Genomic DNA, 26,833 nt, shown 5'->3' on the forward strand with positions numbered 1-26,833 from the left:
GCCTGCCAGATACCAGCCACGTACAGCCATGGAGGAGAGAGAGGCAACTGGGGAGAGGGAGCGCCAGAATTGTTGTGCATGAAATACCTGTCAGGTTGGAGGTCCAATATGCCAGAGAGCGCCAAGACTGACAGGGCCTGTTGGAAGAGCCTTAAAGAAATGCACAGGTTAGCAAGTTGGTAGATCTGGCTTTATGAATCCAGGAGTTGACAATGAAAGGAGGAGCCCATCTCCATACTCATATAGGAACCAGGAGGCCATGACCTCCTCTTTGGAAACGATGTGCACAACTTCACAAGGTCTCCTTAATAATGCTGTTATTCAGTGACTACTGACTCTGGAAGAGAGCTGCTTTGGAGGCACAGACAGAAGACACAGTAGTCCCAACCTATCCAGAGGTTTGGTCTCTGTGATGAGGAGACAGCTTGAAACTCTGAAGGAACTAAAAATTAACAGCAGCAAACAACATGGTGTCTTGTTAAACATGGATATGTCACTAATGAACCATTTGCTTTCTTGTTGAGCAGAGATATCATTCATGAGTAAGTAGCTCATGGGTTTCCAAAAACAAAGGAATATTGCATGTGGACAACTAGCTTCTGCAGGAGATAAGAGTGGAGGGTCACTGCATGTTAGCAGCTTTTTATCCTACATGAGCAAAGATAATGCCATATTTCTTGCACTGCATTCAGCTCTAGGTCATCTTCACAATTAGAACACATTCGTCAGGAGGCTATTCATTGTCTACAGCTCAGCCTTCAACATCATAGTACTGAATGAGCTATCTCTAAACTTCTGGACCTTGGCCTTGGGTTCGTACAGAGGTGTCTGAAAAGACTTGTATCTCCACAAGGATTCTCTCGAACCTTTACAGACATGCAGTGGAAATCAAGCAATTACAAGCAGAATGTGTAGGCTCCAGCAAAGACAGGATTGAACTTGATTGGTGCTGTTAGTCACTTTATTACGGCATTTGCAGTTTTAATTTTATTTTCCATTTATCATTTGATATTGCACTTCTCTAAATGATAATCAACGCACACACCACAGTCAAATGCATTATTATTTGGGGCATATAACATCCATCATTTTGTAAAGCTACACCACACTGGTGTGGCAGCTGCTGCCTTCGTTGCAAACCCTGTGATTCTTCTTCAGAAAGATTGCACATGGAAAGTGATCATGTTTCAGCCAAACTGTGATTACTGCTAGACATCGGGTGATGCTATCCTTTCAAAATTATTACCTCACTACAGAGACCACATGATTATGATTACCACGTTTTGATCTCAAAATGCCCTAGCATATAAGTATACCCCACACTGATCTCACTATCCTCCTTGTCCTTCTCGGTAAATACCGATGCAAAGTACTCATTTAGTACGTCACCTACATCCTCTGACTCCAAGCATAAATTCCCTCTTCTCCCTCTTTATCCTCTTGTTTTCAATGTATGCATAAAATGCCTTGGGTTTTTTCTATAATCCTACTTGCCCAGGGCATTTCATGGCTTCCTTTAGCCCTTGAAATGCCTGCTTAATTTTTCTCCTGCTTTTTTATATTCTTGTAAGGTCCTGTCTGATTTCATCTTCTTCAACATTACGTGCTTCATTTTTGTTTTTGACCAAATTTACAACCTCTCTCGTCATCTAAGATCCCCTTATTTTGCCCTGCCATCCTTATCCCTCCTCCTAACTGGAACATGCTGGGCCTAACTCTGATCTGCAGGTTTTTAAATGACTCCCACATATAGATGTGGACTTAATAACAACAGCTGCTCCCAATTTAACCCTCCTAGCTGCTGCCTAATAATGTTGTAATTTAGTACTTTAGTACTTTCCCCTGAGATACAGCCTTATCTTTATTCATAACTATCTTAAAACATAAAAAGTCGTGATCATTTTCCCCAAATGGTCTCCCACTGAAATGTTAGTCACCTGGCCAGGCTTGTTAAGGTCCAGTATGATCCCTCCTCAGGTTGGACTATCCACATACCGTTACAAAAAATCCTCTTAGATGCACCTAAGAAATTCTGCCCCATCTAAACTTCTTGCACTGCAGAAGTCCCAATCAATTTTGGAAAAATTAAAGTCACCTACCATGACAGCCCTGCTGCTTTTACATATTTTCATAATCTGTTTACTTATCAGCAGTTGCAATCTGAATGAAATGTTATGCTTGTACTGCCGCTAGATACCATTTGTGCCCTGCTTTATACAATAAACTGCCAGTTGGTGTATTGGTTTAAAATTAACTTGATTTGCACTTTCATAAGAATTTTTAATTAGGAAATGCTTGTAGCTGTCATTGTCTTGAAATGTTAACTGTCTCAGGGCATTTCCCAATCTATTTGACGCCAATCTAATTTGCATGTGCTGTACTCTCAGCTGCTGTGACTACGATGCTAACTCCTATTTTGAGTAGCAGGTGAAATGGGTGAAGACTTTGAACTGGGTTTAAACTTGTAACATGAATATGATTGGGAAGTTAGAGATCTAAGAAACTAGGTGCTGGTCGTTAGACAATACAGAAATTGTCATTTAAGCTTCAGGTTCCGGGATTCCTGATGAGTCGTTGATGAATTACGTTTTGCCTGGTGGATGTACACAATAAGATATGAGGAAGTCTAATGCACCATTTGCATCCTTGTAGTTTCACGATGAAGACTTTCAGAGTGGAAGGTTTGTGGTGGTGTGGTGAATGTCATTACTTCTGTTTGGGCGAGTTTAATTTAGTATGATTCTTATGAACCTTTCTGTGTGACCTCATTGAACTGAACAGCCCATTCGAAATAGCTTGGGGCGGAAGATTTCCCTGCAGGATGTCATATGTCAGTGATACCACTTTAGGAAATCCTGAGCTTGCAAATACTTTCCTCATTGGAGAAGTCGAGGTCAGATGCAGCCTCTCTGAAAACTCTCTGGATATATGCACTTCACGGATGGGCAAGTTTTACCACTTGCCATTATTAGATCCCCATCTCAAGCTGGGTAGTCAGGCTTTGCATTATGACATACAGTAATGGAGTTCTGCCAACAGTGTCACTCCAGAGACACCCATTGAATGTGCATGTCAGGAGCTAAATGCTGGAAAAAACACTCCCTATCTATTTAAATACATTCTGAAGGACATTAAAGATGTCTGTGCAGCTTGCAGTGAGTTCTAAAGCTGTCTTCTCGGGTTTCCGAATATCAACAGAATGTCTTTAAAAAAAAAGAGAAAAATGTCAAACTAATGCAGTTCAATTGAGGCTCTTTCACTACAGATATTGTGTGGTACATTGAACTAATATATATATAAGAGCCCTGTAAAAATGGGCACCATTGACATCATTAGGTATAGATTTTCCTTCATGTTCTCGTTCAGATTTATACTTTTTTTTCATTGAACAAGATTAATCTTGGCATTTTGAAGAGGAGTTCATGCTGCAGTTTTACAGAGAAAGAGATAACAACAGACGAAAAGGAACCATTCTCATTATCAACAAAAGAAGATATCACTTTCATGCTGAGATGAGCTTTAAAGGAAAAAGAAGAGTAGAGGAAGGGAATCAGGAAGCAATGGACATTTAGGAACTAGTTTTAGGTTTGGCTGAGTGGATGACGGGAAGGGGAGAAGGGAAGCTGCAGAATAATTTAACCGATTGTTCAAGTCAGAGAATATGACTTGCAAATAACTCTGAGTGATCTCATCAGCAGTCACTTTTTCTCCTCCTCAACTCTTTCTGCTTTCACTAATCACTCTTTCTGTGACTCTCAGGTTCACTCATCCTTCCCCATCCATCCCTCTCTCTCCCCACACACTTACCCCTGCGACCATTGGAGGTATGACACCTGACCCTACACCCACTACCTCGCATCTATCCAGGGACTTAAATGGCTATTTCATGTGAGATAGAGATTTCACCATCCCAAACCTTTTCGATTACATTTGATGCTCCCAATGTGATTTCCCGTATATCGGTGAGACCAAACACGGACTAGGTAGCTGCTTTGCCGAGCACACTGCACTCTGAAAACTGTAGCCATCTAGATCTCCTGGTTGTCAGAAATTTGAATTTCCCTTTCCATTCCCACGCTGACCTCTGTCCTCAGTCTCCAGGGTGAGGCCGAACACAAACTAAGAGAACAGCAGCCCTTATTCCACCTGGATAGTCCACAATTCAATGGCAAGACATTGAATTCTCCAATTTCAGGTAACTCATATCCCCCTTTCTCTCTCCTTCTATTTATCAGTCCTCTCGCGCACAGCCTGCTTCCCAAAATATCCTCTAGCCTCTATGCACCCTGTTTCTTTCTCCCCTCTTCCCACCTACTCCATCTGCCCATCACCCACACTCTCCTATGGTTTCTCTTCATCCTTTGCCACCACTGCTCACTCTCCCCGCTGTGTTTCCATCTGCCTCCATCCCTCCTTAATCAATTCAATTCTTCACTCTCCTTTTCAAACAGATTCCAGAATCTGCAGCCTCTCTACTTATCACTTCCCAGCCTTTGCTGCTAACTCCATCCTTCCCTCTCCACTTTACAATCTGTAGGCTGGCAATCAACTCCTCCTCTAGCCCCTCTATATAGTGGTTACTGCCACTCAACTCTAGACATGAAATATCCATTTCCCTCTGCACATGCTGCCTGGCACGCTAAGTTCCACCACAGCTCTCCTTTTGTAAGAAGATCAGATAGCAGATGTTTAATAAAGGAGGATGGCTAAATCAGTTTTATTACCCCCACAGCTGAAGCTTTTTAATCTCATCCCTTTTTTTAAATCGGAAAATGAACACATAATAACCTCTTTGATTCATATTAAATCAAAGGATCACAGTTAGGATAATGGCTAGTTTCCACAACTTTGGGCATGGGAGGATGGAAAATCATCCCTCATTCAGGATATTATTGTTTGAATGCTGTCCAATGACTCAATCTGAAAAAGTATACTATTGTCTCGCCACACCCTCCTTTGATTAAATGGCTGTCAGACTGCATACTTTCAAATAGTTTTGTTGGCAAATACTATAGTGTCTGTGACAGAATCACCCATCAGCAATTCAGAAGAAAATGGGATTTAAATAAAAAGAAGTGGTGAGGGATGTAACAAACTATAAATTATGTGGATGGAATGTGCATGTGATTTGGAAATAATTTATGCACATCAGAGATTGTATACCAATATATGTTTATATTGCATTTGGCAATCGTTGATTTGCACTCTACAGTCTAGAAGCTTCACATGAGAAGGCGGAAAATAGGTTTATAACCCAGCAGTTACCTTTAGTAAAATGTAAAGTGGAGATTTGAGGAAATAGGAAATAAGATGTGACAACATTATTGTTTGTATAGATGGTAGAGTCTCTCATGTTTGCTTATGATTCTCAACAGATGGAGTCAACTTTGCAGTTAAGTGTTTTCCTGAGGCACACTTTGAAAACCAAGCTTACAGCAAACTGCAAAGGTGAGTAGATAAATAGAAGCAGGTATAAGCAGTGATTATTCACCTATTCAAGACACACACACCTATGTTTTTCTGTAAATCTAATCTATTTAGATTATTATATTTATATTGTCATATTGAAATGACAACATAATGAGTATGTTTTCTTATGAATACCAAATACCTCTTCCCTTAGCATCTCCACCCTATCAAATCCTCGTGGCTTTGAAGGTTACTGAAAATCTTTCTCTGAAGTAAAAATCTATTAAACCCCTCTCTTCACCACCCACTTTTCATAAATTCAATGTTTCAATAATCAATTTCAAACCCTTATATAAAAAATATATTTGCTAGTATTTTTTAAACATCAAAAGCCGAAGAAGAGCAAATTTGGAAAAATCAGTAAGGAAACAGTTCTCATTCTGATCAGCTTTGAAACCTCAAGAAAATATGCGGATATCAGTGAAAACAGATGAGGTGCCACGAAGCACGTCAATGTGATGCCAATATTGCAGAATGGAGTCAAAATAGTTATAAGCAACAACAAACGTGCAAAATAATGGAATTAATTATCAGTATAAGTTGAAGCATCTGTGAAAAACGATTTAGTTTATGACTCAGAACGTCCAACTTGGAAACTGCGGTTTCCTTGAGGTGGCGATAAGCCCTGTAGAATGTATTTATCCATAAAATCCAGTGAACCTAAATAGCAAAGGAGGAATGTTTGCAGCATGCTTTAATTAAACTCAAAATTGCGATTGAAGATAAGTCAGAATGAGCAAGTGGCTCACGTTGGTGAAGAAACAATACTTGCTGGCAGAGTTATGTTGGAGTTTTTCTGGGGGAGGGGGAGATGGAGTTCTGAGTTAACGTGGTTCATTACTTAGTGTTGGGACCACTTTTCTTAATTTAATGTAAATTACCTGCATTCAGAAATTCAGAAAGTGGTTCAGAGTTGATACCAAACTATACTCAAATATTCAGTTTTACTGTTGATATTAATTTGGGAAAGAAAATTAAATCATAAGAAGCAACTTAGAGAAGTTTTGCAAATGGATAAAGAAATGCAGATGAAACTTAATGCAGAGATATAAAAGTTATAACTCATGGAATATAAAACATAATATTCCCGTGTGTAACAACTTTTTAATGTATATTGTCTACCGCCGTTACAATGGATTTCAGTTATAGCGGACAAAATCTGATGTAACCGAGGCATCTGTTCGTATCGGGGACAAAGGACCGAGTTCGTTGTTTCACCAAATGACCGCTAGGTGGTTGGAGCGAATCTTGTCTCAGTCTGTGTGTATCTTTCCTGTTTATTGTGCATGTTGTTTAGTGTATTATTGGCTATGGTCCGTTATTATGAGGGTTATCTATACTTGCTAAGGAGTATTGAAATAGTCCAATATGAAACTGAAAAAAGTCTGATAATTTAGGCACAGTGCCAAACAAGACTGAAGAAGGCTCCCAACCCCGAACCTCACCTGTTACTCCAGAGATGTCCATGTTACTCCAGAGATGATTCTGACCCACTGAGTTACTCCAGCGCTTTGTGTCCATTTGTGCTCTCTAAACGACTTACCATACACTGTGCAGCCTTCTTTTACCTTCCTCTTCATCGCGGGTGTGAATTTCAGACAGCGCTCCCCAACTTTCCCTGGCCCCCGCTTTTGCGTTGTGTTTGTGTGTGGTCGGTCGATCCAGCTCGCGGTTTCAACGCTGACGGTCGATCTAGCTCGAGGTTTTCCAGGCGAGTGCCCTCGAGCTTGAAGGTCGAAGACACTCTTCTTAACTTGCGGATTAGTTCGCCGCAGTGGGACAGCCCCTTTAGTCTTACCAAAGGAAGACAGTAGTCAGCAAAGTCAATGGAATGGTGTGATGCATTGCCAAAACAGTACAATCCAAGGGATAAAATGCTACGCCTCCCTGGGTTGTACATGGGAAACTGGTTTGCCTTGAGAATGCTCAAGACTATTTGACATTTGACCTGTGGCAATTCAAGCATTGATGAAAATGTGACAGCCATCAACAGGTCATGTGTAAATGACTGAACTAATCTGACAATGTACCATAGATGTAAGAACAATTAATCTGTGTTAGCAGACACTTGGTAATTAACAATATTCCTAACCAATGATTGTGGATCATTTGAACCTCGTGGCTTCCTCTGACAGTCCATTTCCTGAGGCTGTTGTGTGACCACTGGTCAAACATACATGAAGATAAATTTCATAACAATTTCTGAAAGTTATCTTTCAACCACACGAAGATGTCAGTCAAATAGAAAACATTTTTACAAGACTGGAGCCAATGAATTCAATGGACATTTGATCATTTCTGTCATTCTCTCCTTATTACTTTCAAATCTGCTGTTTTGTGATTTTCCTTTTTTCCCTCTCTTACCATATGCCAGAGGCATGTATTCATTACCCTTCAAAAACTTTCCATGATATACTCTTGTAGTATAACTTCCAGAGAAGCTGGAACATTTGGACAACCACCTTTGAAAATTGGATGTATTTCACTGTGCATCTGGGGTCATTGCACATTGCTGCTTGCTTATGCTTTGATGACTGGGAACACTCTTAGACTTGCTATTCTTTATACAAAGAAAATCCAGTACATTCTTAATCAAATATTCAGCTGTTTCACTCCTGAAAGGAATAAAATAAATATAATGACTTTTACATAATTTAAACAAAGGATAGATTGACTAAATGTATGTGTTTATAATAGTGTCTGGTTTTTATTTAAATTTTCTTTGAATTTACTACCAGTTCCTCAGTAACATTGTGAGTACTGCACACCTGTGTGACCTGCACAAACTTATCTTAACATGCAATCTAATCTTCAAAAACCCTTAAAGAGTGCTCCCATGTGTTTGTTGCAACTAATATTCAATGGCTTTTCCTTAAATATCTCAGGTTTCAGCCAACACTGAGGGTTGGCAGACCCTTTAGGTTCTTGCTGCATTCTCCTCTTCCATCTAAATTGTTTTCAGGATAGTTGTAATCCAAATGAAATAAAATGATAATTTTAAAAAAAACTACCCACTTATGTTGTGTTTGGCTAATGGTTAAATAAAGGGGGGAGGCATGCATATTTGTGTGTGTGTTTTAGTCCTAATGCACCAGATATCAACCGTTCAACTACTGGGGAAGTGCTATATTATGCACTTGTTGCAAACTATAATTAGGAGCACTGAGAGGATTAATTTAGAGGACTAAAACAGGGCTCTCTTTCTTGTGTCCTTGGTTAATAAGAAGGACCTGCAGAAAGAAAAGCAAATAAAGAATATAACTGACATTTACATAGCACCTTATCATTCCGTTGGGAAGTTCTGAAGTCATTTAATATCAGCGGATTATGTTTAAAATAGTCCCTCTTGTACTTGGTGTTTGTGAGAACTTGGACATATGCAAGCATAAACACGGTACGCACACAACATTAATTTTGATTAGAGGGGAAGCTGATTCTACTGATGTTACTTGAGAAAAGAATATCAGTTGGGAGGCCTATCAGGTTTTATTGTAATTCAAAATTATTTATTTTTCACCTTCAATTTCACTATTATTTCATTAAGGTTAGCAGCAAACTGACAGCAAACACCTATTCTAGCACGATAATAAACAACAATCTGATCCACCCGTTACATAATTAAATCAAGATTTTATGAGCTGCCTTGAACTAATCAACCTGCAGACAGGAGATAGCTGAGATGTGGGAGAGTTGGAGAGAAGGGAAAGATAGTGAGGAAGAAAATATTCCAATCCTTGATATTCTATTCAGTGAAGGATCTGCCAGCCTATATTTACTCTTAGCAAGAGTGTGCAGAACTTATTTCCCGGTATCTTAAATAATATTGTTACAGAATTTACCTTAATCCTTGATGATCAAGATTAAATTGCGCTCTCCACTTTTGTTTAAAAAAATCAAATTATTATTCCTCTGGTCACAGAAATAAAGCATACAGATCAGGAAGTTCAAATTATGCTTGTAGGAATGATCAGGGCTTTGTTGTTTCTTGTATTTTAACTTTCCGTTTTTCTGGAATCATTTATATTTTTGCAAAATTTTGTACAGCAGAATATGATTTCAATTTTTGATTTCACTCTCAGTGCTCTATCTAAAGTACTTGAGTTTTTCTTGATTGTATTTATGTATCGTCTATCTGATCTGTTTGGATTGCATGCAAAACAAAGCTTATCACTGTATCTCGGAACACATGACAATAATAAAGCTAAACTCTTTGTGGATTCTCTCCATTCCCATTAACCACATTAGTTCACTCTCAACTTTTCTAAGTTTGTACAGTTTGCCATTTTTCTGTTTCTTCATTAGAGGCTATTTGTTCAAATACATTTTCCTTATTCACTGAAGTGCTTTCCCAAAACCATTTTACCTTGTTGCCCTCAAAGTTTCCAAGAAATACCACTAATTGTACTTAGCAACACAGTGTCAAGGATCTAACGTAAAGGATAGCCTCTTGGAGTGCCACTGGTGATTATTAATGAAGAATCCAGAAACACAAATTGTTGATGTACAAAGGGATCTGGGTATAATTTACACACTAAAGACAAAAATGCAGGTGAAGCAAGAAGTTAAGAAGGCAAATATTATGTAGGCCTTCGCCACAAGAAATTATGAGTACAGGATCAAAGATATCTTCTTACACTTATACAGGATGTTGGTGAGATCTGGATAACTGGAATCCTGTGTGCAGTTTTGGTCTCCTTACTGAGGTGGGATATACTTGCCTTTGAGGGAATGCAACAACAAATCATCAAGCTGAATCATGGGGTAGAAGGTAGGTCATGTGAGGAGGGGATGGGCACCGTCCATTTGGGTATGGCTGTCCTGCCTGCAGCTGTCTGGCCTTTCACTCCTTTTTTTATTTTTAGTATGTTAAAAGTGTTGTTTGGAGGTCTATTCTTTTTATGTGTGGGGGGTGGGGGGAAACTTTCTCAGTCCCTACCTGGTCGGAGAGGCAGCTTTCCTCCGAGCAGCAACTTCGACCCGTCCTCGTGGTCTACCATCGGGGTCTGGAGCGGCGTTTCCTGAGGGGACCGGCCAGAACCACGGCTTCGGCGGCGGCACAGCGCCGGAGCGCTATCGCGGAGCGGAGCGGGCGAAGCCTTACCCGGGTCGCCGCGCTCCAGTGTGCTGAGCCCGCCGATGAACATCGCGGAGCTGCGGGACTGTGGAGCGGCCAGCCGCAGGCGGTGGCGCTGACCTTAAATATCGCGGAGCCTGGGATCTCTCGCCGGGATCGCCAGTGGTGGAGCTCCGTCCAGCGCGGCCTGTTGGCTTCGGGAGCCGCGGTCTCCGGTAAGGATGCGGCCGTTCCAGGCATCCCAAGCCGCTGAGAGGGTTCTCCCGACGCCGGAGCACCATCACCCGGCGAGAAGGGCCTGAAACATCGGGCCGCCGTAGCGGCGACTGCGGAGGCCTCAATAGGCCCGACTATGGGTGGTCAAGAGGATGGGCACTGGACTTTGTGCCTTCCCTCACAGTGGGAACCATTGTGGGGGGATGTTTTTATGTTTTATGTTAAATTTCTTTATAATGTTATGTTGTATTCCTATTAATGTGCTGCAATGGCAACTTGAATTTCACTACACCAATTGGTGTATGTGACAATAAATGAACCTTATAAAAGATATCGGATTTGAGAAGAATGAGTGATCACAATAAAACATACAAATTCTGACAGGTCTTGATAGAGTGGATGAAGGGAGATTTTTTTCTTGGCTTGGTGCTCTAGAACCAGATATGAGGTAAAACATGTCAGAATGAAGTGAAAATAAATTTCTACATTTAGTGAGTGATGAAACCGTGGAATTTTCACCGCAGAAAGCTGTGGTAATCAAATTGCTGAATATATTTTAGTAGGAGGTAGATAGATTTCCAAACACAAGACATCAAGGGATATTGTAGAGAGGGAATAATTATTAAGATAATGGATCAATCATGATTAAACTGAAGAGCAGAATAGGCTCAAGGAAATTGTCTCCTCTAACTCCTATTTTCCTGTTTTCCGTGTCCTATATCCATCTTATTCCTGGTTTTCAATTGTTTTTTAAGATCTCCTTTCAGTTTTAACAGGCAACGTTTTAAAATTATTGTTCACTTTTGATCAATTGATTGATAAAATAACCGGCTAGAGTTTTACCATTCATCTACTACCTTATGCAATACGTGTATTACTTTAATATGTGCGTAAATGTAAACTCTCACAATGAAATGAATAATTGTGTTTCATTACAGAATTAAAATGATTGCTTTTGATGAATATCACAAGACATGGACCGAAATTGCAACATCCAAACCAAATGAGAGCAGCAAAGATTCAAGTACAGTAATATAGTCATTGTAGACCCTCCCTCTCCTGACTTTTGTTTTGAAAAGCATGTTAAGGCACTGGGTAATTTAAGAGAGTTAGTATGTTTTTTTAGTACTTCTGGGAATTGCACTTTAATTCAGCGAGGAATTTGCTGCAACAAAAATCAAATCTGCATCGAATTTTTGACCTTCAAAGCAAACGTATCTATGATTTGAACATCTTGTGAAATTAAGTATGGATAAGCACTGAAAACAGTGATTTCTAAAAGGGAAGGGTGATTGCAACACCCTCTAAGTGTGAGGAGTGTTCCTCACACACTTTGTTCGACGGGAAGGATTTTGTTAAAAGTTATTGAAAAACTGCCAATACCTGTAGATGATTAATTTGCAAAGTGGTGCTTCAACAGATGTTACATAATTACATGTTCATGGTGACCAACATGTCTGGTTTAGACATCTTGCTAAATATGTCAAAGCATCTTGTCCGGAAATATTACCATCTGGTTTGGGAATTGCTCTGCCCAGGACAAGAAGGCTCAGCAGAGAGTAGTGCGTTCGGCCGAACGCACTATGGGAACTTCACTCGCCCCCCCTGCAGGAACTTTGCATCAGGAGGTGCAACTCCAGAGCCAATAAAATCATGGGAGACCCCTTCCACCCATGCAACGGACTGTTCCAGCTGCTACGGTCAGGCAAACGCCTCCGTTGCCATGCTGTGAGAACGGAGAGGTTGAGAAGGAGTTTCTTCCCAGAGGCCATTCGGACTGTAAATCTCACCAGGGACTAACTTTACTGAACGTTTTTCCTTCCAATATTTAAAATGTAAAAGAATATGTGTGTGTTTATGATTGTATTTATAGTTTGTTTGATTGTTTGTTTGTTTGTCTTTTTGCATAAAGTCCGCGAGCATTGCCACTTTTCATTTCACTGCAAATCTCGTATGTGTATGTGACGAATAAACTTGACTTGACTTGACTTGATATAAGCTCCCAGAATTGAATACTTGGCCAATGTCTCAGCAGATGGGGTAAAAGCTGTCCTACTGCAAAATTAATATGCATGCACAAGATTTTTGGATATTTTTGGATATCAGTTGTGTGACCATTTTAGTCCTCTGGGTTTATATTTTTGTTCCTGTGAGTTATGCTTTGGAGCTTTTTGCCTTATTTTTCTTTAATATATTCTTGTTGCATTTGTGTCGGACTTTTAGAAGTCTTTGTTTTTCACTCTTTCGGTGCCTTCCTTCTGCATTGTCTTCTGAAGTATGAATGTTGCATGTTCCATCATTGATTTGCTCAGATTCTATCACAATCTCTCTGAAAACCCTGGGGACTCGATGAGGTGGAAGCCAATACAAATAGGATGATAAATAAGCATAGAAAAGGAGTGGGTATCTGGCAATAGTTGAGGATTAGAGTCATTGCTAAAGACCCATAATGCGGGAACACTTAAGGCAGCAGGGAGAACTGCGAGGGGAACTGTTAGTGCTGGGGATGCAATTTTCCGGGAAACTATTTTGGATCAGACATTCAATTATCGGGGGATGGGCAGTCTGCAAATCTACCTGAATCTGGTTTAGACCAAATAATTCCTCCCTTGCTGATTTTTAACTATTTGAACAAACAAAATCTCTTTTGACAATCCATAATTGCCACCTGGCTCCACTTAAGGACCTTGCATATTGGCAGTAAATGCTTTAAGGTCTTTTAGCAAAATGGATGCTTGGAAAGTACATGCAATTGCTACAGTATGTTGGGCATAATTCCCCTAATTTGAGTTATTTACAAATGCTGCTAATCTCACTAATTGTGTTCTGGTGGGAAGGCCATATATCCTTATTGTCCGAACTCTGATATTTATACATATTATATCACAAAACATTCTGGCAGATTTGGCAACCGATAAGTAAATTTGATGGGCTACTGTGAGTCCCTGTAATTTATATTATGAGTCTGTCAAATAGACATAATGCAGCATATTATCTATGGGTTTTTTTTAATCTAGATATGTTGAGAACAGAGTGGTGCACCAACGTGTCATGGCAAGTGGCACTGGCAAGTTTTAAAATGTTGCTTCACATTCAAATCTTATAGGTGCTTGGTAAATCTATGAAAGAATATCCAGGCATACATAAGACCAAATAAACTATAATTAATATCACTTCTGATAGTAATCAATCTATACAAGAGCTCGTGGGCAATTGCTTGCATGAGTTTATTTTTAGTCACAAAAGACTGCAGACGCTGGAATCTTAGGTTAAAAACAATGTGGTAGAAGAACTCTGCAGGACAAGCAGTATCTGTGGAGGGAAATAGATGGAGTTCCTGGTTGTGTTTTGTTCAGGAACTTATTCATATCTAAAATATCAACTTTTCAAAATAGAACAGGCACAAAATAATACCAATTGGACAGTTTTGCAATAAGGAATGAGTTCGTACCTTGAAAGGGAAAGCAGACAAGTGGTTAGGTTAAACAGGTTTAATTTATGAGCATCTTTTCAGCTCTCCAGAATACCTGCTATTTTACATTGAGAAAAACTACAAACCTTTTGTATACTGGTGGACCTGCTTTTCTACCTCTTGCTACCCCAATCTGCACACTGTAATCCGTGTAACTGTGGCTCCTTGTTGCAATATCAATAAGATAGAAGAAATAATGACAGCATCAATCATTGGTGAGCAAGCAGATTTCAGTTGCTGCATTGATGGATACACTGCAATTGTCCCAGACTTTTCCATTAACTATTGTTTTTAAGAAAGTGTAGTTGAGGTGAAAACCCAGGAATTATTCAAGAAATTATTAAATGCTTTTTGGGTTTTCTGAATTGCGGAATTCTTCATCTATGCCTTATAATCTCCCTGCCCCGTCAGGTAGAAGGTACAGGAGCCTGAAGACTGCAACAACCAGGTTCAGGAATAGCTACTTCCCCACAGCCATCAGGCTATTAAACCTGGCTCGGACAAAACTCTGATTATTAATAACCCATTTTCTGATATTTGCACTTTATCAGTTTATTATATTCATGTGTGTATATATTTATATTATGGTAGGTACCGGTATATGGACACACTTATCTGTTTTGTAGTAAATGCCTACTATGTTCTGTGTGCTGAAGCAAAGCAAGAATTTCATTGTCCTATACAGGGACACATGACAATAAATTCACTTGAACTTGAACTATAATGTTGAGTATGCTGTAGCATTGGAAACACATGTAAAACTCTGATAATCTGCTATCCGATTGCTCAGAAATCCAGTGTTTCAGCACCTGGCTCACTCATTAATCTGAAGGGTAAATCCGATGTCCGTTGTGTTGGCTGGGTGTGTAGCCCGGGTCGTGAAGTTGGGTGGCCAGAAACAGGGTCCGAAATGTTTGCACGTTTCAGCTCATTCTGACCAGCTAAAATTCATTGGGTTCTGTTTCCATGCACTTCCTTTAATCTCATTGGGTTCTCTAGATTATTATACTACTATGTGTCAAAAAGTGGCATGAAATGTGTTGGTGTCAATTATGAGCATAACATCCAATAGTCCAGAAAATCTGCTGATCTGGCAGCACCTCTGTCTGAGGGTGAAGGATTCATGGATTTTTACTGTACACGCATGATTGTTGAATTACTAAGGCAAAATCTTTCTCTAAAATCAAACATTGATTTTGTTGTGTACTTTCATTTGACTCCTGACAGCACCAATGCCCTGCATTAATCTTCAATCACTATACTTTGGAAATGGAGAAGAGGAATTACAAAAAGAAATTGAAGCACAGAATAAAGAGTGCGTATTCATCTGAATTCAATGACTTAGCACCTATGTGTACAGGTACACTTTTATAGGAGGTTACTTAGGTTGCTGGTATATAATAAAGCGAGAGATTTATGATAAATGTTCCTACTTGCAGCATAGGATGCCCTTTGTACCTCAGCTGCTGGAGTCCTCCATCTAAGACGCTGCTCTGGTCTACTTCCCAGTCAATATCTTGAATATGGGATGGAGGAAGCAGGAAAGATGAAAAGTGCTCTGAGCCGATGCAACAATGGTCTGTTTGTCTCATCAATGGTCTATCTCAGATACTATTACAAATCTTCTCTTGGAGTGATTGGAGCCCCTGAGCAGCAGTCAAATTGCTCAGTGGATAAAAGCCTCAACAAGGCCACAAATGAAAAAGAAGGGGGAAAAAAACATGCTTCTAGAGGAACTCAGCAGGCCAAGCAGCATCTATGGAGGCAAAGGGATAGTCGAGGTTTCAGGTTAAGACCCTGCATCAGGATTGGAGCTGTGAGGCAGCAGCTGTATTAGCTGTGCCACCCTGCTAGTCCATGTAAATGGTACCTTTTCCTTTTTCATATTTATCACTCCTGATCTCACAGCCTATCCTGTCAAAGGCAAGGTTTTAAAAAATGCACATTGCTCACACAGTGGTTTTGGTAGTTTCTTCTGCAAGTATTGTAACATTTGGCACAATCTCTGAGGAATTTGGATTCTTCATTTCTCTTTTCAATCCGAACAAAGACCATCAACCTTTGATAACTACAATCTCAAATTATATTCTTGGACTGTCTAGTTTTCCTGCTCCCATATGGATCTCGTGGGTCATAATTGACACAAACTATCGGCAGTAAGTAAAATCTCTTCATTTCAAACATTTTCTCTCCTCATTCACATTTCTTGACAAGGTATAAGTAAAGCTTTTTTCACTGATAAAGACGCAAAATTCTGGACTAACTCAGTGGGTCAGGCAGCATCTCTGGAGAACATGGATGGGTGATGTTTTGGGTCGGGACCCTTCTTCAGACTGATTGTGGTGGAGGTTTTCTGGGATCCAGACTATTATGTTTCGCTGTAGTATTTCCTGATTTACTTCATAAGCATTAAATACACCAAATTATGTTTTCTTTATTCTAACCAGAAGGTCCATATTTTGAAAGTTAATAAAACATATGTTTACTACTACAGCACATTCATTTCCATGCTCTTATTCCTTCGGTATTTCCACCTTGTTCCTTTCATGTTCTTGAAACGCAGGCTTAGCACTGAGTAATCAGTTATTTTTGTTTGTATCAACCGCATTACTTCATTCAGACAGTACATGGTTAGGAAAACAAGCAGGCATTGTAGAGACAATCTGGAACTTATTTTCCCAGGGGCTGTTTTATTGTTAAATCTATGTAAACTTCCATGAGACAATGGCAATTTTTGCTTGAAACTTTCATACAGTTGTGGCTTCTGGAACTGGGGCTCAGAAATAGTATCTCACTAAACATTCTGGGACTATTAGTGCCTGCTACATATCTTTTGAGGGTATTGGACATCTGAGAACACCAGCATCTGACTAAGCAACACAATGGTGGATCAAAAGAAAATTGTAGATTAAAGAGAGAATTGGTACAGGAAAGTGATAAGATAGCATGCGAAAATAAAGGAAACAAAGAGGAACATAACATTAAACGTGAAGGGCAAAAGAACAAGTTATAGGAGCTGCTGCTAACTACAAGGGATGGTTGTAGCCATTTATCTTTGAGTTCAAGATCCAAATCGCATGCATTAAATTATTGCCAATATATTTATTGTTGAAGTCAACTGTCAACCTTCTTAGTATCTACGACATCATCGGCAACATTTGAAAATTAATTATCAGATTTAGATGATTAATATATCTCAAAAAAGCAACAGTTTTACTATCAATGCTTGGTGCAGTATTGCCATCATTGTTCTTTTTGATACCCCTCCAGTTTGAAAAACAATTGTTTGCAACTACATTTTGCTTTCACTCCCTTAGTTTTCTCACAATCCTATTAATTGTCTTTTGAAAGTCCATATATACATTAATGGCAAACCACATTAATTTCACACAGAGAGTTGTGAGTCTGTGGAATTCTGTCTCAGAGGGCGGTGGAGGCCAGTTCTCTGGATACTTTCAAGAGAGAGCTAGATAGGGCTCTTAAAGATAGCGGAGTCAGAGGATATGGGGAGAAGGCAGGAACAGAGTACTGATTGGGGTGATCAGCCATGATCACATTGAATGGCGGTGCTGGCTCGAAGGGCCGAATGGCCTACTCCTGCACTATCGTCTATTGTCTACTGTCTATTGTCACTTTGTTACTTCATCAAAAACCTGATCACTCTGGCAGAAGATTATCTCTGAGAGATAATAACATACTTTCAGTTGTTATTCCATAATTTGCCGGTGCTAATTGAGTTTATCCCAAGTTATTTTTTCTACCACTAATTTAGACTGCCCTGTGGTTGCTAGGTTAACACGCATCAAACTGGTTGACTGGTTAGCACGCAACAAAACCAATGAAGGCTGGGAATGCCATCAACAACATCTGTAACCAATCAAAAACAATTTGCCGGTAGACACAAAATGCTGGAGTAACTCAGCGGGTGAGGCAGCATCTCAGGAGAGAAGGAATGAGCGACGTTTTGGGTCGAGACTCTTCTTCAGACTGATGTCAGGGGAGGGGGCGGGACAAAAACAGAATGTAGGCGGAGACAGTAAGACTAGAGGGAGAACTGGGAAGGGGATGGAGAGAGAAAGCAAGGGCTATATGAAGTTAGAGAAGTTAATGTTCATACCGCTGGGGTATAAACTACCCAAGTGAAATATGAGGTGCTGTTCCGCCAATTTGCGCTGGGCCTCACTCTGACAATGGAGGAGGCCCAGGATAGAAAGGTCAGATTGGGAGGAATGGGAAGGGGAGTTGAAGTGCTGAGCAAACCGGAAGATCAGGTAGGTTAAGATGGACTGAGTGGAGTTGTTCAGTGAAACGATCGCCGAGCTGCGCTTGGTCTCGCTGATGTAGAGAAGTTGATACCTGGAACAGCAGATATGGTAGATGAGTGTGATCAAAAGTCAGATGATCAAGGCTCCATGAATATAACCAGTATATAAATTAACAAATGAACTATACAATTTGAAATCAGTACGATGAGGATGGGGAACACGGTACTCCCACTTCAGACATGTTTACCTGCAGCAATAAGTAAGGATAGTTAGTTAAAAGCAACAAACATTTCTTCCACATTGAACCCCAAAAGTAAAAATAAAAACACCTTGATAATTGGAACATGGTGATTCCTAGAAAGAGAAAAGCTACTGCGAGAGAGAGAGAGAGTGAGAGTGAGAGGGATCAAAATGATTGTAAAAGTCACAGCCCGCACTGGCTTCCAGTCCATTAATTTCATGGTCATGTTCTGATAGTAACAATGCTGAAACTATCACACTGTCATTACAAAGTGAAACTGACAGCACCATGAACAGTGTAATATGAAATCCCCAAAATGCCACCAGTGATTTATCTTTTTCCACAGGCTGCTTTTTGTATGCTTTCCATCTGAATCAATGCAGATCAATTGAATTAATGAACTTAAATTATTTATTAATGAATTCCATAAAATACTGATAATGTTGTTGTTTTTGCCCTGAAGACTGTGCGATTTAATGATGTACTAAGCTATAACCATTGCCTAGAAAACTCCATTGCCCTAAAGAAACCAATCTGACTTGATTGTAATTAGCTCACTTGAATACTTTAAAAGGTAGTAGATTTTTTTAAAGTTATTACTAATGTGGGATGGCATTATTTATGTATGTCTCAATATTTATTTAATGTTCTGTACTCTTCCTTTAGTCAATTCCATTTTTTAAACATCAACATAACGATGATCAAATTATCTGTTTTATTATTAGTGTTTGAGGGATTAATATTGGCTAGTTTATGAACATATTAATTTGGAGCCAGGAGAGGCCTCATGCCTCCACAGGCCAGATCAGAAATAAGATCATAACTGATCTGATTGTAACTGAAGTGTTGACAATCTAAACGCTTTCATGTCATATTGCGCATAGATTTGGTGAAATTATCTATGGAACATTTGGTAAAGAAAGGAAGGCTCAAATGACAATGAATCAGAAACTGGAGCGAATCAACCGCATGAAGAAGAGCTATATTATGGACAGATTGCCTGGTAAGTTGTCATGAGTGAAAGGGTGGGTTTGTGCAAGAGTGTTAGCAATCCTTAATTACTTTATTTAATTAGGCAACCCATTGGTGAGAACTTACTTACCTAAAGTGTTGCTGATGGTTTGCTAGAATCACCAGAAACATAGCAAAGTCCAGTCAGAAGAATAATTCATCTATATTACTAAATCTCTGTTCTTGACCGGTTTTGGCCTTCTGTGCTGCGATTTCCGAGAGAACGCCGACACCTACGGCCGTCATTTTTGGCCACCTCGTTCAGAGCCCCCCTCCGCTGCATGTGTGCCGAGGATTTTTCCCATCGATGAAATATGACAGAGATGTTAATGTTTTTACAAAATTCCCCATTCTCTCTGCTGCCCCTGCTGGAGGGAGGGGGAGGGACTATAAAACCAGGAAGTGGTGTGCCTCAATCAGTCTCTGCGAGTGGTGTGCCTCAATCAGTCTCAGCAAGTGGTGTGCCTCAATCAGAACTCTGAATGACACTGAACAAATGTCTCCACAGCTGTGAGTACCCATAATGTGGTTTGAAAATGAATATATGGTTAGTTGGAAGTAAAAAAGCACTGCCTGCAAATGGTTGTTTGGGGTTGGGTTTGGGTTGAAGTAAAAAGGCACTCTCTCTCCCCTCCTCCCCCCCCCCCCACCCCCCCACCCCACCTCTCTCTCCCTATCCCTCTCTCTTTCTCTCTCTCTCCCCCCTGTCTCTCTCCCTTTCTCTCTCACTCTCCCCTCCTCTCTCCCCCCCTCCTCTCTCCCCTCCATCCCCTCTCCCACCCTCCCCTAAACCCCCTCCCCTCCACACCCCCTACCCTCTTCCCTCCACCCACTCCCCCTCCCTGCTCCCCACCTCACCCCCTCTCAGCACCCCCTCTCTCTCCCCCTCACTCACCCTCTCTCCTCCCCTCCTCCCCCACCTTTCCCCTCTCACCCACCCTCCCTCTTCTCCTCCTCTCCACCCCCCTCTCCATCTTGCCCCTCTCTCTGTGTCTCTGTCTCTCTCTCGGTCTCTGCCCCTTCTCTCTCTGCCCTAACTCTCTACCCCCCCCCCCCCTCTCTAGATGTGACTGCAAGTTGGGGGCTATGCGTCAGTAGATGGGGTGGTTATGGGGTAAAAGGAGCAAATTAATAATATTAATATAATATCAAGGGGGGTAATTAGCGTGAGTGCGGGGGGCGGGATAGTTAGTGTGTGTGACGCTGCATGCCGCCTCCCCCCCCCACAACCGCACGTTGGGGGAACAGACCCAACGGGTCTGCACTTGGTCTAGTATTTACTATAGGTAGACAAAAGTGCTCGAGAAACTCAGCGGGTGAGGCAGCATCTATGGAGCGAAGGAAATAGGCAACATTTCGGGTCGACTGCAGACTGCAGTTTGAAGAAGGGTTTCGACCCAAAACATTGCCTATTTCCTTCGCTCCATAGATACTGCCTCACCCGCTGAGTTTCTCCAGCATTTTTATCTACCTTTGATTTTCCAGCATCTGCAGTTCCTTCTTAAACTTATTCGTATTTACTATGATGGTTAACAGATAATATTTGAAGCAAAAATGTATTTTTAAATTTCACAAATGTAATTAAGTAGTGAATAATACTGTATATTAGTCCCAATGTTAACTGTATGGTGCCAGGTATGCCATTGAACTACACAATCTCCCTGAAGTTTACCATCTAGTTTGTACTGAGTTTTGGTTAAGATGACAGTCAAGCTACAATTATTACCTTCTTTCTGGAAAAGAGGCTAAAAAGTGATAAGACAAGGTCCAAATAAAACACCTACATTTATTTCAGACAATTGAAGATAATCAAATAAAAATCTTTTGTGTACCAGGTTATTCAACTTGGGATAGTCAAGTTTCAAACAGACAGTAATGAATCGTTATATTTTGTTTGTCTATAGAAGCTTCTACTTCAATAACCTCAGATCTACCAACAAACATCAGGGCAAAGCAATCCAATAACTGTGCACAAGAGGAGGAACTCTGGAACAAAGAAGTGGACAATTTAGTTAACTGGACAACTGGACTAAATGTAGATGAGCTGGAGAATGATTAAGAAGAAGAAAAAAATCCAACTCAGCCCAAGCCAGTCTGTAATTTCACTATGTGATCACTAAACCAATTTGGAAGATATGATGCTTTTTTCATCCTTGATCCAGCTCAATCCTCACATTCACTTCCTGCAAATCTTCCCATGGCTGTAAAACCCTGCAATATAATAAAACATCCTTCAGATGTTGTTACCGCCGTTGATCTGTGAAGCAGAGTGGTCTGCGAGCAGCAAGCAAATATTCATGACTGTTTAACATCCTGCTGCTGTCAATAGCCTTTTTAAGTGTCCAAAAATGTCCCTGACCATTTGAATTTGATTTGATTAATTGGGAAAAAAACATAAGTTGTTTAAAAGAAACAATACATTCACTTAAAAATGCATTAGAACTGAACTAAAAGTATTAAGTTACTAAAAAAAAAGAACTTTCTTGCACTGGCTTTTCAAATCCAGTTCACTTATCCTATTCAATCGAATAAGTACTTGCCTAGGTGACTTAAATCCAACAGGAAAGTTACTAGAAAGTATTCAGAGGGATAAAATATACAAGCATTTAGCTGGACATGGGCTGATTAAGGATAGTCAGTGTGGTTTTGTCTGTGGGAGATCATGTCTCATGAATCTGATTGAGTTTTTTGAAGGTATGATCAATTGACAAGGTTCCACATGGTAGGCTGCTCTGGAAGGTGGGATTGCATGGGATCCAAGAAGAGCACGCCAACCGGATAGAAAATTGGCTTTGTAGAAGGAAGCAGAGGGTGATGGTGGAAGGTTGTTTTTCGGACTGGAGGTTCCGTGTTGGGGCCATTCCTATTTGTTATCCCTGTCAATGATTTGGATGAGAACGTACAAGGCATGATTGGTAAGTTTGTAGATAACACTATTGTTAGTTTAGTTTCGTTTATTATTGTCACGTATGTGTAGTGTAGTGAAAAACTTTCCGCTCAGTAGAAAAACAATACATGATTACAATTTAGTGCAAGGTAAAGCCAGCAAAGTCCGATCAAAGATGGTCTGAGGGTCACCAAAGAGGTTGATGGTAGTTCAGCATTGCTCTGTGGTTGTGGTCGGTTGGTTCAGTTGCCTGATAACAGCTGGGAAGAAACTGTCCCTGAATCTGGAGGTGTGCGTTTTAATACTTCTATACCCTTTTCCCGATGGGAGAGGGGAGAAGAGGGAGTGGCCAGGGTGTGACGCGTCCTTGATTATGCTGCTGGTCTTGCCGAGGCAGCGTGAGGTATAAATGGAGTTAATAGAAGGGAAGTTGGTTTGTGTGATGATCTGGGCTGTGTCCACAATTCACTGCAATTTATTGCAGTCTTGGATGTAGCTATTCCTAAACCAAGCTGTGATGCATCCTGATAAAAATGCATCTGTAGAAGTTAGTGAGAGTTGTAGGGGACATGCTTTCTTGGTTGTTGCTTCAATATGGGTGGTCCAGGAAGGGTTGTTGGTGATATTGACTTCTAGGAATTTGAAATTTTCAACCATCTCTACTTCGGCACCATCAATGAAACCTGGGTTACGTGTACCACTTTGATTCTTGAAGTCGATCACTATCTCCTTTATCTTGCTGACATTGAGAGAAATGTTGTTGGCATGACACTAGGACACAAGGTTCTCGGTCTCCTTCCTACACTCCGTCTCATCATTATTTGATATACGGCCCACAATGCTGGTGTCATCTGTGAATTTGAAAATTGAATTAGATTTCTATGTGGCTGCACAGTCATGGGTGTACAAGGAGTAAAGACGGTGGCTGAGAATGCATCCTTGCAGAGCCCCCGTGTTGAGGAATATCGTAGAGGATGATTTGTCCCTTATCCTCACTGATTGGGGTACACTGGTCAGGAAGTCGAGGATCCAGTTGCAGAGATGAGTGTTGACATCAAGTTCCGCGGGTTTTGTGATAAGCTTGGATGCTATTAAAGACAGAGGTGTAGTCTATGAATAGGAGTCTGACGTAGATGTCTCTCTTATCTAGGTGATCTAGGGAAGAGTGTAGGGCTAGGGTGATGGCATCGTCCGTGGACCTGCCGTGGCGGTAGGCAGACTGCAGTGGGTCAAGGCCGCTGGGTAGACTGGATTTAATGCATTCCATAACTTGCCTCTCAAAACATTTAATGATGGTGGATATTAAGGCCGCTGGACGATAGTCATTTAGGCATGAGGTCTTGCTTTTCTTCGGTATTGGGATGATGGTGGTCTTGAAGCAGAGGGGTACCTCAGAAAGGAGTTGGGAGTGATTAAGATGTCCGTGAATACTCCCGCTAGCTGGTCCGCGCAGCTGCTAAGGACATGGCCAGGAACTCTTGTCTGTGCCAGTTGCTTTTCGTGGGTTTACTCTCAGGAAGGCCGATCTAACCTCCGCTACAGTCACCCTGGAGAAAGGCACACTGCTGTCTGAAGGGCCAGATGTCACCGCCCTGTTGGCCTTCTGCTCAAAGTGAGCATAGAAAGCATTCAGTTCATCGGGTAGAGTCGTACTATCACCAATGATGTTGCCTGACCTTGCTTTGCAGCCAGTTATCCTATTCTCAAGTTTATCCCAGTATTGTCTCTTGGCATCCTTGATGGCTTTGCAGAGATCATAACGGGACTTCTTGTACCGCACAAGATAATTTGACTTGTATGAAACAGACCTGGCCTTAACTTGTGAATGTACCTCGCGGCTCATCCAATGGGTGGGTGGTATTGTAGATAACAAAGATGGTTGTCAAAAATTGCAGCAGGATCTTGATTGGTTGAGCAGGTGGGCTGAGGAATGGTTGGTGAAATTTTATACAGATAAGTGCTAGGTGTTGCATTTTGGGAAGTCAAATCAGGGCAGGACCTACACAGTGAATGGCAGGGCCCTGGGGAATGTTGTAGAGCAGGCGGATCTAGGAGTGCAGGTATATAGTTCCTTGGAAGTGGCGTCTCCTAATCTGAGGAAATACATTCTTGCCATAGAGGGAGTACAGAGAAGGTTCACCAGACTGATTCCTGGGATGTCAGGACTTTCATATGAAGAAAGACTGGATAGACTCGGTTTGTACTCGCTAGAATTTAGAAGATTGAGGGGGGATCTTATAGAAACTTACAAAATTCTTAAGGGGTTGGACAGGCTAGATGCAGGAAGATTGTTCCCGATGTTGGGGAAGTCCAGAACAAGTGGTCACAGTTTAAGGATAAGGGGGAAATCCTTTAGGACCGAGATGAGGAAAACATTTTTCACACAGAGAGGGGTGAATCTCTGGAATTCTCTGCCACAGAAGGTAGTTGAGGCCAGTTCATTGGCTATATTTAAGAGAGAGTTAGATGTGGCCCTTGTGGCTAAAGGTATCAGGGGGTATGGAGAGAAGGCAGGTACAGGATACTGAGTTGGATGATCAGCCATGATCATATTGAATGGCGGTGCAGGCTCGAAGGGCCGAGTGGCCTACTCCTGCACATATTTTCTATGTTTCTATGTCTCATGTAGATACCGTGGTCATAAATGAAGGGTAATCTTATAGAGGTGTATAAGATCATGAAAGGAATAGATAGCATAAATGCACAGAATCTTTTACACAGATTAGGGAAATCAAGCCAGAGGACATAGGTTTAAGGTGATGGGGAAAGATTTAATAGGAATGTAACAGGCAACATTTAGCACTTCAACTCCCCCTCCCATTCCCAATCCGACCTCTCTGTCCTGGGTCTCCTCCATTGCCAGAGTGAGCAACACCGGAAATTGGAGGAACAGCACCTCATATTCCGCCTGGGTTGCTTGCGTCCGATGGCATGAACATTGAATTCTCCCAATTTTGCTAGCCCTTGCTGTCTCCTCCCCTCCCTTAACCCTCGAGCTGTCTCCTCCCATCCCCCCGCCCTCGGGCTCCTCCTCCTCCCCTTTTCCTTCCTTCTCCCCCCCACCCCCCATCAGTCTGAAGAAGGGTTTCGGCCCGAAACGTCGCCTATTTCCTTCGCTCCATAGATGCTGCTGCACCCGTTGAGTTTCTCCAGCATTTTTGTGTACCTAACATTTTTTACTCAAAGGGTGGTATATGGAACAAGCTGCCAGAGGAGGTAGTTGAGGTACAATAGGTACTATCTAGTGTAGACTAGTGTTGGTCGGCGTGTGCAAGTTGGACCGATGGGCCTGTTTCCACATTATATGACTAACAGGTGTATATCAGGTTCTATCAAGGTCTATAACAGATTCACTAATGCTTGATTATTGCTGTCTTTATTATGAAGTCAATTGTGCTGTATGTATTTGTGCCGTCATAGCAAACTAAAGAATTGGATAACAATGATTATCCACTGAAGGAAGTAGACAGTTTGAATATTTTTGAGGCAGAAGTAGACTGGGCAATCGGTCCACCTTGGCCTACACGATCTCCTGGTTGCCAAACATTTAAACTCTCCTTCCCATTCCCATACTGACCTTTCTGTCCTGGAGCTCCGCCAATCTCGGAGTGAGGCCATACACAAATTGGAGGAACAGCACCTCATATTTCATTTGGGCAGCTTTCAACCCAGAGGTATGAAAGTTCATATCTCTAATTTAAGTAACCCCTGCATTCCCTCTCTCTCTGCCCTTCCCCCACCCTAATTATCCTGCCAGTTCCACTGTTTGCATCCATATATCCCTTTGCCATAACCTCTTCCACAGCCAACAATGGATAATTTTCCTTGCTCCACCTTTCCATGGTCATCGGTGCCAGCTGATTTGTTCTGAACCTTTTCATATCTCTAATTTCCCTCCCCGACTCGCAGTCTGACAAAGGGTTTCGACCCGAAACGTCACCTATTTATTTTCTCCTGAGATGCTGCCTGACTTGCTGAGCTACTCCAGCATTTTATGTCTATCCTTTAGATCTTCTAAATATGCTATCAGATCATATTTATTTATATTTGCACTCAGTGAATCCATTTGTTTAAAATTCTATATTCATTAAAATACAGAATCTTTAGTTTTGCCTTTTTATTATTTTTGCCATCTCCAGCCTTACCCACTGTTACTCTTTGATTTATACCCCCATCCCTTCCTGTAACATGTTGTTAG

The 26,833-nt window shown here is 41.1% G+C and overlaps 1 protein-coding gene across 1 annotated transcript in view; it reads left to right on the plus strand.

Moving 5' to 3' along the window:
* Positions 1 to 22,133, plus strand: part of ube2u (ubiquitin conjugating enzyme E2 U) — a 37,123-nt gene extending 14,990 nt beyond the window's left edge. Inside the window, exons 6-10 of the mRNA XM_033028288.1 lie at positions 5,376 to 5,448; positions 11,698 to 11,783; positions 15,459 to 15,546; positions 19,622 to 19,740; positions 21,653 to 22,133. Of these exons, the coding sequence (XP_032884179.1) occupies positions 5,376 to 5,448; positions 11,698 to 11,783; positions 15,459 to 15,546; positions 19,622 to 19,740; positions 21,653 to 21,807 (521 nt within the window). The 3' untranslated portion in view covers positions 21,808 to 22,133. The remainder of the gene's footprint in view (positions 1 to 5,375; positions 5,449 to 11,697; positions 11,784 to 15,458; positions 15,547 to 19,621; positions 19,741 to 21,652) is intronic.
* Positions 22,134 to 26,833: the final 4,700 nt, after the last annotated feature.

Source organism: Amblyraja radiata, chromosome 10, assembly GCF_010909765.2.
Source record: "Amblyraja radiata isolate CabotCenter1 chromosome 10, sAmbRad1.1.pri, whole genome shotgun sequence".
Lineage (NCBI taxonomy): Eukaryota > Metazoa > Chordata > Chondrichthyes > Rajiformes > Rajidae > Amblyraja > Amblyraja radiata.